Source organism: Littorina saxatilis, linkage group LG17 (genome assembly GCF_037325665.1).
Source record: "Littorina saxatilis isolate snail1 linkage group LG17, US_GU_Lsax_2.0, whole genome shotgun sequence".
In the NCBI taxonomy this organism is placed as follows: domain Eukaryota; kingdom Metazoa; phylum Mollusca; class Gastropoda; order Littorinimorpha; family Littorinidae; genus Littorina; species Littorina saxatilis.
In genome coordinates, this window is record NC_090261.1 from 18,873,694 (window position 1) to 18,890,010 (window position 16,317).

The 16,317-nt window shown below is 41.5% G+C and overlaps 1 protein-coding gene across 6 annotated transcripts in view; it reads right to left on the reverse strand.

The window, feature by feature from the left end:
- The window catches only part of LOC138952779 (ral GTPase-activating protein subunit alpha-1-like), a 499,987-nt gene extending 499,212 nt beyond the window's left edge, over positions 1-775 (reverse strand). For all 6 annotated transcript variants that reach the window (XM_070324510.1, XM_070324511.1, XM_070324509.1 and 3 more), the window contains exon 1: positions 566-775. In XM_070324510.1, coding sequence (XP_070180611.1) covers positions 566-692 — 127 coding nt within the window. In that variant the 5' untranslated portion in view covers positions 693-775. The remainder of the gene's footprint in view (positions 1-565) is intronic.
- Positions 776-16,317: the final 15,542 nt, after the last annotated feature.

The following is a 16,317-nucleotide window of genomic DNA, read 5'->3' on the forward strand; positions in this document are numbered from 1 at the left end:
AAACAATCATTCAACTGTATTTATTTGACCTTACACAGACTGTAGGAAGAGGCAAACCGTCTTGAACAATATTTTTCCCCAGGAAGCGACTCCAAGAACACAGAAGACTCGAAGGTGAGTGACGTACCTTGTAGTCTTTCTGTGATAGTAGTAGTCCAGTGGACGATACCTTCCGCCTGTGGTCAGATAAACTCAATAAGTGTCAGTGGTCATAATAAGAATGCATGTGTACATGTAATTACAAACTGCTCCGCTATTTGGATTTTGTACGCATGCCCCTCTCGTTTCTTTTTGCCACTACATGTAACTGACAACAAAATGAACCAATGCAGTCTGAGTCTGCCTACCTCTGTATGCTAGTGTGAAGTGTTAGTGTCAAATTTCTTCTTTTAAGACAAGTGCAACTTTTAATAAATGAAGCTCGAGAAGCTGGTAACACTGGTCAACATATATTGCTCACACCAATCACAAGGGTTTCTTGTAATCAACTCAAATGCAAATGAGGTCGATTGTTTTCCTTCTGAGGTGTTGGTGCAAAAATAACACAACACTAAACAGCACCTACCGAGCACTGAGCGTAGATGCTTCAGTCGAGTCAGCGAATCCTTTTTGGTATCTGCAACCTTCTGTGCCGATTTTTTCACGTCGCCATGACTGGCAGTCTTCCTGAACATAGACAGTGCCGCCGACATCTAGCTAAGTGTACAGATGCTATCTATTTTCCATCGTATAGCATCATCAACCATCGCAGACATAACTCTTCCCGTCAAGTATGGCGGTGTTACTTCCATTGCGCGTGCGCAATTCACATTATCCGGTGGAGCGGAATTCCAAACATTCTAAACTTGTTTCGGTTTCGCTTTTTTGCAGTCACGTGGCTTACCTTGGAGTTGATATGTACGTTTTTTCTCTCCACAGTAACTTTCAATGCACTAAAAAAATAATATCAAGTCTGAATTAAAAACGACCGAGAGAGACAAACAGACAGACAAGGCAAGACAGATTGTGAAAAAGAAACAAATCAACTTCAAATTTTCACAACTGGCAACAATACAGGAATCAAAATTACACTGTTTTAACATACATCAGTAGTGCATTGATTAGAAGTTAGCTAACCACCATTGCATGCAGTCGACGCGCGAAGATACAATCGCCCATTGGACTTTTGAAGGGAAGGAGGACAAGGGGTGACCTAATACAAACATATAGAATTATAAATAGGGTGGATGATATTGACATGCACAAAATATTCACATTCAAGCAGACAGACAACACCAGAAACAGCCAGGGAAAAATCCTTGTTCAACATTGTAAGACTAACAAGCGCAAGTTTTCGTTTTCTCATAGAGTTGCCGCTAACAATTGAAATGCACTACCCACTAACATAAAATTCGCACCCACAGTAGACGCCTTCAAAAACTTCTTGGACAATTCTCCAAAATTTCTTAACCTTTTTTACCGTGACTTTGATTGAAAGCATTGAAAGAATAGGGATTTAGGCATGCAAAGTATCTGACAAAGAAGGGGCACCAATAAGGCCTCGCGGCCTTCGGCTAACAAATATAGCCGCCCCTACATACTACTACTACTACATACTACTACTACTACTACTACTACTAAGAAGATTAGGTTCGCTGCCGTGTAAAAAAATTGCTTTAAAATGTGTGTGTGTCTCGTTGGTATCTTTTGCATTTAAATAACAACATCCAAAACAGTTCTAAAAAAAAATACCATGCAAAAGATCAAGAAAAAATTAATTTTCGAAAAAATACGTATTGCGCCGTGGGGCGTTAAAGTCCCCCAAAGGGTTTGCCCCTCAAAACAACTGATTTAAGTGCATATATTCAACTTCTTTTGTTCATCAATCATTGTTAGAACATGATATATGACTCGCAGGTATATAGTAAAATGAAAAACAATATTTTTTTATGTGGATTCTTCAGAAATATTCAAAATATTACCAATGTCCCAATATTAGGCACAAATTGCATTCTACATTGCACAAAATTGCATACGTCTTACTTGCATGATCCGCTATGATTATTATTTTGGTCAAAACATTTAAGTTATAATACCATTATTTCTAATATTCCGACTGTCAACAAATGATAACAGATCCATGTCTCAAAAATGAAATATCAATCAATCTATCAATATGAGGCTTATATCGCGCGTATTCCGTGGGTACAGTTGTAAGCGCAGGGATTTTTTTACATTTTATTTTTTTTATGCAATTTATATCGCGCACATATTCAAGGCGCAGGGATTTATTTATGCCGTGTGAGATGGAATTTTTTTACACAATACATCACGCATTCACATTGGCCAGCAGATCGCAGCCATTTCGACGCATATCCTACTTTTCACGGCCTATTATTCCAAGTCACACGGGTATTTTGGTGGACATTTTTATCTATGCCTATACAATTTTGCCAGGAAAGACCCTTTTGTCAATCGTGGGATCTTTAACGTGCACACCCCAATGTAGTGTACACGAAGGGACCTCGATTTTTCGTCTCATCTAGTCGTCACACTTAATGCCTGTGCATACTACATAAACTCAGAGGCAAAAGAAACGCAAATGCTGCAGTGAAGATGGGTTACCCATGAATTTTAATGTCGAATTAATTATTTCGGGTTAACAATAACAATGAAACGAATTGACCGATACAAAAACCATACGGAAAAGTGTATTGGGATGAGAGCATGACGTGCCATGTTCCACTGAACACTGTTTGAAGACTGTTGAAAGTCAAAAGCGTGTTGCTCCTCCCTGGGCGTTGATGACTGTGGCGCACCTCCGGTACATGGAGAGGACGAGGTGATTAATTTGCTGCTTAGGGACCTGAGCCCACACCTGGGTCACGGCAGCACGCAGTTCTGCTGCTGTGCGGGGTCTCCGGGCAAGGGCATTAATCCTTCTTTGCATGATGTCCCAAAAGTGTTCGATTGGGTTGAGATCCGGAGATCGAGCAGGATGAGGCAGAATGTTCACGCTGTTGTGACGCAACCTGTCCTGGGTAGCACGTGCAGTATGGGGACGGGCATTGTCTTGCTGGAACAGGCAGTTCCGGTACCTCTGGACAAATGGAACCACATAGGGACGCAGGACTTGATTGATGTAGCGGTCTGCCTTGACACCATTCCCACGACCTTGGCCGACGTTCTGAAAGACGACAGGTCCTACTCGCTAATTGACACCAATGGCGCCCCATATCATGACGCTGGCACCTCCCCATCGATCATGCTGCAGGATGTTATTGTTAGCAAACCGCTGTCCAGGTCTTCGCCAGATCCGGACACGCCCATCGCCAGGTTCCAGGCAAAAGCGCTTCTCGTCCGAAAAAAGAACCCTCCGCCAGTCCCGATGGCGCCAGTGGGCATGCTGCTGGGCCCAGGCTAGACGATCCAGGCGATGCTGAGCTGTCAATACAGGACGTCGAGCAGGACGCCGATTTACCAGGTTCTGCCCACCAAGGCGTCGGCGTAGAGTTCTGGCACTGACGGGTTGTCCATGCACCCCAAATGTGTTACGGGCTGTGTTGGCGGCAGTTTCGAATGCATCTCGCTGGTGTTGATGGACTGACAAGATGGCGATCTTGTCGGGCTGTTGTTACCCGGGGTCTGCCAAGTCCTGGTAAGTCGCAGGTACTGTTATTGGCATGACAACGTGGCTGCAGGCGATAAACCGTGGTGACATTTACTCCAAATGCCCTAGCAACTTGCTGAACTGATTGTCTGGCATCAAGTCTCCCGATCGCCTGTTGGCGCTGATCTGGTGATAGTCTCGGCATCGCGCCTGTGTCGCAGAAATGAATGTTGTAACAGTTTTGTGAGTACGGTACAGCTTGCCTGAACACTCTGAACACGAAAAGCTGCTTTTCCACATTGTGCATGAGCTGAAAGTGGTCCCCATGACGGTTTGGGATCCCCGTCAATCAGACCTCACGTGTGACCCAGATAACGGCAAACACGGTTCTGACAAGATAAGACCGCTAAAACAACACGTGCAGAACATGCTAGTATCATTATTTTATTTTTATTTCAAGTCCATAAAGGTTTAATTAACGCATCCTTTATTTGCGTTTCTTTTGCCTCCGAGTATATAATTATGAAGTTTGTTCCCAAAGTACACCTATGGGGAGCCAGGCTACCAAAATTCAGATGCGTTTAGCAAATAAAAGTATACACTTGTTTGTTTGTTTTTGTGTGTGTGTGTGGGGGGGGCTGTTTGTAACTTCCTACATTAGAAAGAAATCCAAAACCAATACTCAAAAATAAGGAAGTTATAATCATATTTGAAAATGAAAAGAAAATGATATTTGAAAATTACAAGTGGGAAAGTTTTAACTGAATTGGAGGCAAGCTTTGTCGCCTGAGAAAGTCTCTGAAAATAAGGTCATAAGAGACGGAAGTTTTAGAACAGGGGGTCTTAAAACTGAGGGGTTCCATTGTACCAGAGATGGCATGGAATTTAGGTTCTCAGCATAGAATCATTGTGCGAAGTAATTTTTTCATCGTCAACCTCTTTCTTGCAATAAAGTTGCTCATTTTCAAAATGTTTTATTAACATTTGACACCATTTTGAAATATTTTGACGCTGTTTTTTTAGAACCGTTTTTTGAACACAAGCACCGTCAATGGGAACTATTCATCTTCAAGACTAATTGTTCAATCTTCTTAAGTTTTTCATTTTTTTCATCAGAAATGATGTCTAGTAACAGAGAGACTTTTTTTGATTTTTGTAGGAATAACTGAAGAAGCTCTGTCAAAGTACAACAATTTGCTTTTTTTCCGACATTTATTTTGTTCCTGTGATATTTACCCAGGAAACAAAATCTGTTCATAAATATAAAAAAGTTGCTCTGTTTACTAGATGTTTGGAGTGAAATAAAAAGCACACTTCAAAGTTCAATCGTTATTATTCTGGAAGATGAATGTGTCCCATTAACTACATCTTTTAGCCTAAAAGGTCACAAAAAACGTCAATTCTGACCCATAAGTATTTCAAATAACCACTTTTTCTAAGTTTATTTTTATCGAGGACCTTTAAAAAAAAAGTGAAAATCTTTCAAAAGGAAACAAAACCTAATTTCCGTGCCATCTCTCAGAACTATGTCCTCAAGGTAATGTGTCTTTTTTACATTCAGTCAAGTAATGACTGAATGTCTTGATGCCAAACAAAAATATATGTTGGTTTAGGGTAACATAACCACACAAAAATGGGGGCGGTAGGTCGGGTTTTTTTTTCATTCTTTTTTTCCATTTTTGGCTCACGTAAGTGTAGCCTATGCGATGCTAAACTTTGTCTGTCTGTGCGTGTGTATGTGTGTGTGTGTGTGTGTATGTGTGTGATAGAAACTTTAACATTTGACTAAACACCGAAATACTAATTTTACCTGGTTATTATCCAAGCATGTTCAGCTTCAAAATATTGAAGCAATGATCAACATTTCGTCGGCACGTATGTACAGTAGTTAAAGTGTGTATCCAAAGAAAACGGGTGGTGGGGGGGTTTTTTGGGGGGGGGTAAAAACAGCTGACTGATTTGTGTCTTGTGTGGTATGTAGACCAGGTCAGGGGTCAAGGTTAGGTCAGATCGCGTGAAGGATTGTGGTATAGATACAGTTATCACCGAGCTGCAGTTCGCCGATTCGAAGAAGACGACTCATGATTTCACATTGTTCAGTTTCGTAGCTCCAGAAAAATAGATAAAGAAGATACCAAAGGAGATTTCCTACAGGTTAATCTGCACAGCGTGTTTCCAGTGTCTGCGCGAGGAAGCGCTGTCGAAAGCGCAGTGTCGATCTGGCCATCTGGCAGTCGTGTCCCGGCCGTAAGTACTAACAATTAAGTCGCGTAAGGCGAAAATACAACATTTAACGGTCAAGTAGCTGTCGAACTCACAGAATGAAACTGAACCGGCGCAACTGATGCAACGCAGCAAGACCGTAAATTCGTAGCATCGTCAGTCCACCGCTCACGGCAAAGGCAGTGCAATTGACAAGAAGAGCGGGGTAGTAGTTGCGCTGAGTAGTTTAGCACGCTTTTCTGTACCTCTCTATGTTTTAACTTTCTGAGCGTGTTTTTAATCCAAACATATCATATCTATATGTTTTTGGAATCAGGAACCGACAAGGAATAAGATGAAAGTGTTTTTAAATTGATTTCGACAATTTAATTTTGATAATAATTTTTATATATTTAATTTTCAGAGCTTGTTTTTAATCCAAATATAACATATTTATATGTTTTTGGAATCAGAAAATGATGGAGAATAAGATGAACGTAAATTTGGATCGTTTTATAAATTTTTATTTTTTTTTACAATTTTTAGATTTTTAATGACCAAAGTCATTAATTAATTTTTAAGCCACCAAGCTGAAATGCAATACCGAAGTCTGGGCTTTGTCGAAGATTACTTAACCAAAATTTCAACCAATTTGGTTGAAAAATAAGGGCGTGACAGTGCCGCCTCAACTTTCACGAAAAGCCGGATATGACGTCATCAAAGACATTTATCAAAAAAATGAAAAAAACGTTCGGGGATATCAATCCCAGGAACTCTCATGTAAAATTTCATAAAGATCGGTCCAGTAGTTTGGTCTGAATCGCTCTACACACACACACAGACAGACAGACAGACAGACAGACAGACAGACAGACAGACAGACAGACAGACACACAGACACACAGACAGACACACAGACAGACACACACACATACACCACGACCCTCGTCTCGATTCCCCCCTCTACGTTAAAATATTTAGTCAAAACTTGACTAAATATAACAAGTCGCGTAAGGCGAAAATACAATATTTAGTCAAGTAGCTGCCATTTTTCAGCAAGACCGTATACTCGTAGCATCGTCAGTCCACCGCTCATGGCAAAGGCAGTGAAATTGACAAGAAGAGCGGGGTAGTAGTTGCGCTAAGAAGGATAGCACGCTTTTCTGTACCTCTCTTTGTTTTAACTTTCTGAGCGTGTTTTTAATCCAAACATATCATATCTATATGTTTTTGGAATCAGGAACCGACAAGGAATAAGATGAAAGTGTTTTTAAATTGAGTTGGACAATTTAATTTTGATAATAATTTTTATATATTTAATTTTCAGAGCTTGTTTTTAATCCGAATATAACATATTTATATGTTTTTGGAATCAGCAAATGATGGAGAATAAGATAAACGTAAATTTGGATCGTTTTATAAATTTTTATTTTTTTTTACAATTTTCAGATTTTTAATGACCAAAGTCATTAATTAATTTTTAAGCCACCAAGCTGAAATGCAATACCGAACCCCGGGCTTCGTCGAAGATTACTTGACCAAAATTTCAACCAATTTGGTTGAAAAATGAGGGCGTGACAGTGCCGCCTCAACTTTCACGAAAAGCCGGATATGACGTCATCAAAGACATTTATCAAAAAAATGAAAAAAACGTATGGGGATTTCATACCCAGGAACTCTCATGTCAAATTTCATAAAGATCGGTCCAGTAGTTTAGTCTGAATCGCTCTACACACACACACAGACACACACACACACACACACACACACACACACACACATACACCACGACCCTCGTCTCGATTCCCCCCTCTACGTTAAAATATTTAGTCAAAACTTGACTAAATATAAAAAGTAGGCTACAGACAGACAGATCTAGATCTAGTGTCTCGCACTCTTGCACCGTATCACTTATGATAATACGGAGATTTAAGAAACGAAACGTTGGGACGTTTCGTTTTGAAGTTGTGGTAAACGTCATTATTTCGTGGGTCTCTCGCTGGAAAGGTGAAGGTCAACTGAAACGGAACGTGGAACGTCAAAACGCAGTCACGTTTTCCACCCCCAAAAAACGAACAATATTTCGTCAACTTTTGTGAGTATTTTTGCACACTAACAGTTTTATTTGTTGGCCATTTTATGCATTGCTAGATTCATCAACCCTTTCACAGTCTTTCAACGCTGAGAATGTGTTCATTGGAGGTAGACAACTGTTGTGAACTGAAATATTTTGAAGGGTGCTGATCCTGGTACATTTATCCAACTTCATGGTGAGAAAGCAAATGGCGAAGCAGAAGTAGGTCATCGCATCGAATTTTTATTCTGGCTTCGTATGTGATCAGGTGCATGAATTGAAAAATGTGAAGCTCTTGTGCGTGCAATGCGAGTATGTCAATCCTTTATTGACTCGTGGAGTTGAAATTATGCCATGCCCAGTCAGCGGATCATATCCTGCCATGCCCGGCCTTTCATTCCGAAACGAAACGTGAATACATCTAAATCTTGTCTGCGGCCTATGCCGTCTCGTTACACGTTCCGTTTCGCGGGGTGACTCATTCACCAAACGAAACGAGCTGCAAAACGAAACGTGCTGTTTCTTAAATCTCGCTAATAAAATATGCTTACTGTTTCTTTCTTTCTTTATTTGGTGTTTAACGTCGTTTTCAACCGTTCAAGGTTATATCGCGACGGTATGCTTACTGTGTGTGTGTATGTGTGACTGAGTGATTGAGTTTGTGTTACTGTTTGTCGATTTCTTACGTGAGCCGTGAAGGCTTCGCCTCTTGTTAATCTTGGTATGGTTCGCAAAATGTGCCAGAGGTTGTTTTGGGGGGATTTTTTTTTTAAAATGGAGAAAAAAAGTTTTAGGGTCGGCGGGAAAAAAATAGGGTCTGTGGGTTACCCTAATCCAACATATATTTTTGTTTGGCCTAACAAGAGCGGAGAGCGAGGTTTGTCTCGCTAGGTATGTGTGCCTGTGTGTGTGCCTGTCTGTATGTCTGTGCAGAGCATATATCTCAAAAAGTACTTGACGGATTTTTATGAAAATTGGTTTGCACGTTTGTGGAAGCATTTGCTTGTGTCCTTTTTCTCCGATTTTTAAAAGCGCTTTTTGATGACGTCATATTTTCCCGTTTGCAAAAGTTGAGGCCGCACTGTCACTGCTACATTTTTTCCTCAATTTTCTTGAAATTTGTGACAATCGTTAAAATAGTCACTTTCTTTACTTTTGAACCAAGACTTATAAAATTAAGATTCGTCTTTTCCTTTTCCTTTTCTGATTCAGAAAATATATAGTTTTATTGTGTTTGTTTGGTAAATACGCTCAAAATAAAGGAATTACTTAAAAAGATAGCAGGTTTTGAAACCTTTCACTTTTCAGTCGACTCATCTATACATATAAATAAAAGAGAGTGTCTGTCTGTCTGTGTGTGTGTGTGTCTGTCTGTCTGTCTGTGATTGCCAAAGCTCCGAGAAGGGAGGGGGCAGGAAGACGATGTCGTGCATGTGCACTCCTGTGACTGTGAAGATGTGCACCTGACCACCACCGCCGCGGCTGCCGACGCCGCTGCGCTGCCAGCCCTCCAATCCTCCTCCGCCTCCCCCCCCCCCCCCCCCCCCCCGAAGAGAGAAACTTTTAGTTGTTTAGTTGTGGCTTGGCTCTTCTAAAAAAAAAGTAATCTTGCCCCCCCCCCCCCTTTCAATCCCCAGATCCGGCCCCCCCACCACCACCACCCCCATTCCCACCACCACCGCCGACTCCACAACTACCACTCCCACTAGCCCTACATCATCAACACCAACCCAACCACCATCCCCAGCACCCCCATCATCCCCCATCACCACCACACCAACCCCTTCCTTACCCCCTAAAAAAAAAAAGAATTATAGCAATCTCGATGTCATCACTGCATGTCTACTAAAAGGGCTACATTTCGTCTACAACACATCAAAGCACAAGCCGCGTCTGCATCCCTCAGCAGGTTCACGTCATATTCCGGAGTATTCAGATCAAAGCACGAAGCCGCGGCGTATCAGCACGATTGCAAAACTGAAGAGAATTCTCATGCCCTCGTACAGATAAAACACTCGAAAGAGCTTTCTGTATATGTCTCTGAGAATTCACACACGCACACACTAGCTCTCTCTGTCCTAAAATATCAATATGTGACAAGACAGACAGAGAGACAAACAGACAGACAGACAGACAGACAGACAGAGACAGACAGAGAGAGAAACACACACACACACACACACAGTGCACACACACACACCAGGGCCGGACTAGGCGAAGAGGAGGGGGGGGGGTTGCCAGTGGTGGCCCAGGGGGATGTCCCCCCTGGCGGCAGGGGCGGATCAGTTCATTTTATGACTGGGTTTTTTCAAAAGTATATTGTGAAGATATGGGTGTGAAGGCGCGAAGCGCCGAGCCGACGGCGCGAAGTGCCTAGCTTGCTAGGGGGGTCTGGGGGCATGCCCCCCCCGGAAAATTTTGAAAAAAAGGATGCAAAATGGTGCAATCTGGTGCATTCTGAGGATGATCATTACCAGTTTCAGGCAGCAGATTTTGTCACTGATTAATACCCCCAAAATTGAAACTCAATGTAAAATAAAGAAATGCATACCTCATTCAATATTTTTATTTTTTGGCTGGGGGGGGGGGGGGGTCCGGAAACCCTAGAATCCACCCCCCCCCTCGTTGTGGGGGTCAGGGGGCGAAGCCCCCTGAAGCTGACGGGTAGGTCATATTCTGAGATAAGAAAATGGTCGCTCCTTGCATAAAACGGCATAAAATAAGCAATAATAAAAAAAAAATTAAATAAGTAAAGTACATGTTTAGGCTAGGGGGGGGGGGGGGTTGCGCAACCCCCATAACCCCCCCGGTAGTCCGGCCCTGCACACACACACACACACACACACACACACACACACAGTCTTCCTACCCCCTCCCGTCTCTGACCTTTGGCGACCACACACACACTTTCGAATATGTATTTTGACCGTGAAGGCATGCATTTCTGCGATTTTAGCTCTTACGTTTAATTTCTCGATTCTTTCTAATGAGTGTGTATCCCTGTCCATGCATCTCAGCCACGGTGAGTGTGTGTGAATGTGTATTTGTATGTCTCCATGCGTGTCAGTCACGGTGTGTGTGTGTGTGAATATCTGCGTATAAATGTGTTAAATTAATCGGTTGTATTCTTATCCATGTATGTAGTTTAAATTTGTATTTTGACTGAGAATACATGCATTTCTGCCATTTTAACTCTTACGTATAATTTGTGGATTCTTTCTAATGACTGTGTACCTGCGTCCATGCATCTCAGCCACGGTGAGTGTGTGTCAATGAGTATTTGTACGTCTCCATGGGTGTCAGTCACGGTGTCTGTGTGTGAATATCTGTGTATACATGTGTTAAATTAATTGGTTCTATTTTTATCCATCTATATATTTTGAATATGTATTTTGACTGTCAATGCATGCATTTAAGCGTTTTAAACTCTTACGTACAAATTGTGGATTCTTTCTAATAAGTGTGTACCTGCGGCCAGGCATCTCAGCGTGTGTGTGTGTGTGTGTGTGTGTTTGAGAGACGCACACAGACAGCCATAGATGAGCGAGAGAGAGCCCGGGCGAAGCCGGGTCTCTCACGCTAATACACTATAATTATATCGAGTCTTTAACATGCAAATGACGTCATAATGATTGGCGAGAGATTACAACTCCATCTTCCGACGTTTGTTAATAACCTAACTGAAGACATGTTAATCTGAAGACAATGCTAATTTCTCGCTGTTTTAAAGCTCAGAGACTCGACATGACACAAAGCACACTCATGCTTTAGAAGTTTCTCTTTGTTCAATTCAATCCTCAAACTTTTGCTATTGTAAGCGTAAACACACACAGATAAAGAATTAATTAAACAAAGTCATGAATACATTCCACATTCCTGCGGAATTTCCTGTCACTAAACATAGTCAGTGGAACCCTAGGGCCATGAGCCCTAGTATTACGCTGGCGTTGGCTCACATGTATGTATAGCTGAAAGCTTATGGGTGTCGGCAGGCGTTTGCGCATGCGCTTATGTCGTCATCAGTTTGTGTACACAGAAAGTTGTGACATCTGTCACCCTATGGGAGTGGTGAAGGCAACATTGTTGTTCATCTGTAGAAAGTTGTGAAATCCGTCACCCTATGGGAGGGGTGGAGGCAAAATTGGTCATCACTGAGTTTGTGTAACACAGGAAGTTGTGAATTACAAAATTGTTCAACAAAAACATCAGAAATCGAATTGTGCAGGGTCAACCGCAACAAACTCAAACCGAGCCATGCATACTTACCTGTATTTGAGTGACTTATATACCAACATTTTTATTTCTTATTTTCAGCACAGGTGTAGGAAAAATCATGAACCAAAATGTTATTTATTTTCTAATTTAACATTTTTTTTACAAATGTGACCATGTTCTTTTAAACAAACAGTGACATTAAACATTGTTATGTTAAAAAAAAGAAAAAAGAAAAAAAGCTTTTGCGCACAAATCAGAAAATACATTGTACATTTTACTAAACCGTGAGTTTCTGTGGCAAAGCCCGACCGAGGAAATTGCACTGGTTTTATTTTTAGATCAGTGGGAAATTTTCAAGAACAGACGCTTGCATTTGGATGTGTCCAATGATAGTAGGTTTGGTTGTGATCAATCAGAATAATGTAGGCAGGGATGTCGTTAGGCGTCGGACATCGGACATAGATGAAAATCCCCAAATGTCCGATTCACATTGCCGCATGTCGGTCAGATGTTCTATCGTTTTAGCCTGAGCGTGGTCATTGTCCGATATGTACTCCATTCCTTCGGACAGCGCGATATTCGTTAATTTTCATTTCAAGATACAAATCTTCTAAAAGACCGAACGCTCTCGTGTTCAGCTGACACTGAAGTTGCCAGTGCCGTGTATCTTTTCTTTTGTTGGGAATTCCCGAACCGTCTCGGTGCAGCGCACTGATCTAAACTGAATAGTGGATTATTTTTAGATCAGTGCATGCTACAGGAGTACGGGAGACAACTCCAACTGACTAAATTTGTCGTCTGCTTTTGTTTTTGATACGAGACGAAGCACTGACTTATGCCGCTGAAAAAAACTGAAATCAGCATTAGATCAAACCGATCAACTTTTATCCAAATCATGCAGTTTGTAATCAAAGTAAGAGCTCTGAAGTTGTTCATGTTGATTTCTTTTTTGTGGTTTCTTTGAAAGTGAAACTAAACAAATACAACATTATACGCACACTGTGTTGAAGTATTACTATATTATGTGTGTGTTCTACAGCGCCCGCGCGTGGGTGTGTGTGTGTGTGTGTGTTCGTGTGGGCGCATGACTTTGGGGTTCACATGGTTTGTTTGTTTGTTTGTTTCAGACCCACACCCATATACACACATTTCACATTTAAACCATTTGTCGGCCCCCTGTCGATATTTATCGACTAAGTTCCTTTGTGTTGCATTGTTGTGCAAGATGACTGAGTGTGTGCAAGAAACCACTTTGACCATTCACCTAAAAATTACATGAAGGAACGTCTGGGAACCTGCTGATTTGAATCAGCAAATTTTCTTGTTATTATTATGTCTACTTACATCGGAGTACAACATTCGGATTAAGCAAAGCAAAGCCCACGACCAGCTGAGTGTCTCGCGACTGGGGTGGGCTGTGATTGACCGTTGACCTCACCCCGGTATTGAAACAACAGAAGTGGAGGGGGTTATGACAAAGCAACTCTCCCGCTGAGAGGGACAGTTAGACACCGACACTTGGTACCTTTTTGTATCAGTGAACGAGCGCGGGCAGCCTCTACTGGAAGCGCTCTGGAGATAATGATAGGGTTTACTCTGTCGAGTCTTCATATCGAACCATTATTCTTGCGTGCTCCGCCGCTGGTGTTATGCAATATGTCTAGGTTTCACAAGAATTCCTTGTTTTGGTCACCGACACACTGAACATTTCTGTACGCGAAGAACTGTCACCATTGCATTTATTTTGCTCTTTTTCTCATTTTGTTCATGTTGTTTGAACACCGTGTTAACTACAGGGTGACCCAAAAAAAAGAGTACCCAAACAAAACGTCATAAATTAAACAAAAATAAAGCAATCTTCATAAAATTCATTTACACACACAAGTAGCCTCTGCATGATTTGCACAGAAAATGTTAGCGTTCTAGCTTGTCTTTCAGGAAAGTTATGCTCATTCTACAGAACATGCTCCAAATGACGCTGCATGCAAACTTGAACTCGCCGCGCAAAGTTATCAATCACCCGCACACAGTCCTGTTGCGAGATTCCGCGAATGGTTGTTGTGATGGCTCTCTTGAGTTCTGTGATTGTCTGTGGGTTGTTCCTGTAGACGTTGTCTTTCAGGAACCCCCAAAGATAGAAATCGCGCTGACCGAAGTGTCTCTGGAACTGTACTTGCACATCTCTGTATGATTTTGTGCGAAAATAGGTCTCTATGCAAAACGTCCCTTGATCATTAGTATAGTTCATTGTGAGAACAGCTTTTATTTCATCCAACCATGCAGTGGATTAGCTTGACTCACCTCAAAAAGAAAGAAAAAAAAGTTAAAATTGACAAAGTTATTCAAGTTTGTTTGGGTACTCTTTTTTTTGGGTCACCCTGTATTTACAGGAACTTCGTAACTTGTTACTAAAACTAAAAGTTCCGCAGCAGAATCGTCACTGCATATGACATTTTGTTATTTCTTGCAATGTTTTTAATTGTTACTCGTTCTTCTCACTCTCTTCGTGTTGTTTTTACACTTTGCAAATAGTTGTGTTTGTGTGTGCTGTAAGTTCCTCACGAAACACATTTTCCGCCACTCTGCATTTGACATAATTTTAAAAATGTCGGGTCTTCTTTGTTTGAATTCTTCGCACTCTGTTCATATACATGTTACTCTGTATGTCTTCTTTGCAATAAAATGGGTATCTTTTACTCAAAGTTTCTCAACAGGGAGATCTTGCAGTGCATGTAACATTTCGTACTTTCGTACAGTATTCTTTGTTAGCTCATTTGTGGTCTTTTGCTCAAAGTTCTTCAACAGGGAGATCCAGCCCCATTGCATTTGACAATTTTCAATCTTTATTCGTCTGTTTATTTTTTGTTCGACTAATAACTTCATTGTTCTTCATTGCAAAACGTTGGGTGATCTTTTACTGCCTGCAGTGATGACCATATCACCAAGAAAATTACATGGTAATTTGCATCAAGATTGCAGTATATTTCAGCCGGCCAATGATTGACAGTGCACTGCATCAGATCTGCTCTCATTGCTTTACTTATCATTGCAAGGCTCAGAACAATTCATGGGAGCAGTGAGCTGTTTTATGCTATGACATAACTGAACCCAAGTGACCTGGATACCATTTTATTTTAAGGAACATCGCTTTGATGGTTTTATGTTATGTGCAGATTGCTCATTGTCATAATACATTAGTTGGGTGGCTGCTTCATCCGAGTCACCTTGTGTTACATGTTACTGTGATTATGTGTGGATTGGTGCTTCCTCCTTTTTAGTCACTTTTCTTCCACTGATGATACCGTGATTGAAGTTGCATTGCTGCTCCCACCTTTGATTCCCGTTTCAGTCGTTCATTTTTCTGTATATGAGTGGATTGGGGTAATTCAAATGACATAGTATACATTAATCAACATTAGACAATCAATGCCTTCAATACAGCAATTGCAGGCAGGATCAGGACATTTCGCATGGATGAATGCGTTCATATCATTGATTAAATTTGCGCATATTGCGCAAGTGAAACTTTACAACGAAGGGGTTATTTTTTCAGTCATTTGAATTTAACAAATATTTTGATAGCTGTTGTGCATGAACTTTAGTTCGTCCACGACCATTCTACAAAGTTTCGAGTCTATAGGTAAAATGGTCGGACATTTACCTTTTCTCCAAAACTGAGGTGTTATCAAATTACACCTCCGAAATTGTCAATGGCGCGGAAGCTTTCCTGAATAGGCATGGCCTTGAACCCAGCTCTAACTGCTTTCTTCAGGTCACCAATGATCTAGGGGATGAGGCGTGTGTTTGTGCATACTCTAAAAATACGACTATGGCTGCACCATTGGAACCCCTTTCATGACCGTGCCTAAACATGGCAAAATACGGTATAAAGGAGTTAGTTTGATTTTAAGTTGGAACGTTCTTTTATGCGGAGTTCCATTCTACGTTTTCAAAGTCGCACACACAACTAATCCCCCCTCCCCCACCCCCCCCCCCCCCCCCCCATGTTCTACAACATGTTTTGGCCCTGTTGATCTCTGATCAACCCTTTTTTCTTGTCTAATTCTTTTGTTGCTATAATTGCGCGCTGCCTCAACTGGTTACGTTCACCGTGGCTGCACTGTCTGCGGCTTCCCGCGAGCCCAAGTGTGTGTGTGTGTGTGTGTGTGTGAGTATGTATGTGCAGGGGCGGACGAGGGGGGGGCACAGGGGGCACGTGCCCCCCCCCCCCGAAAAA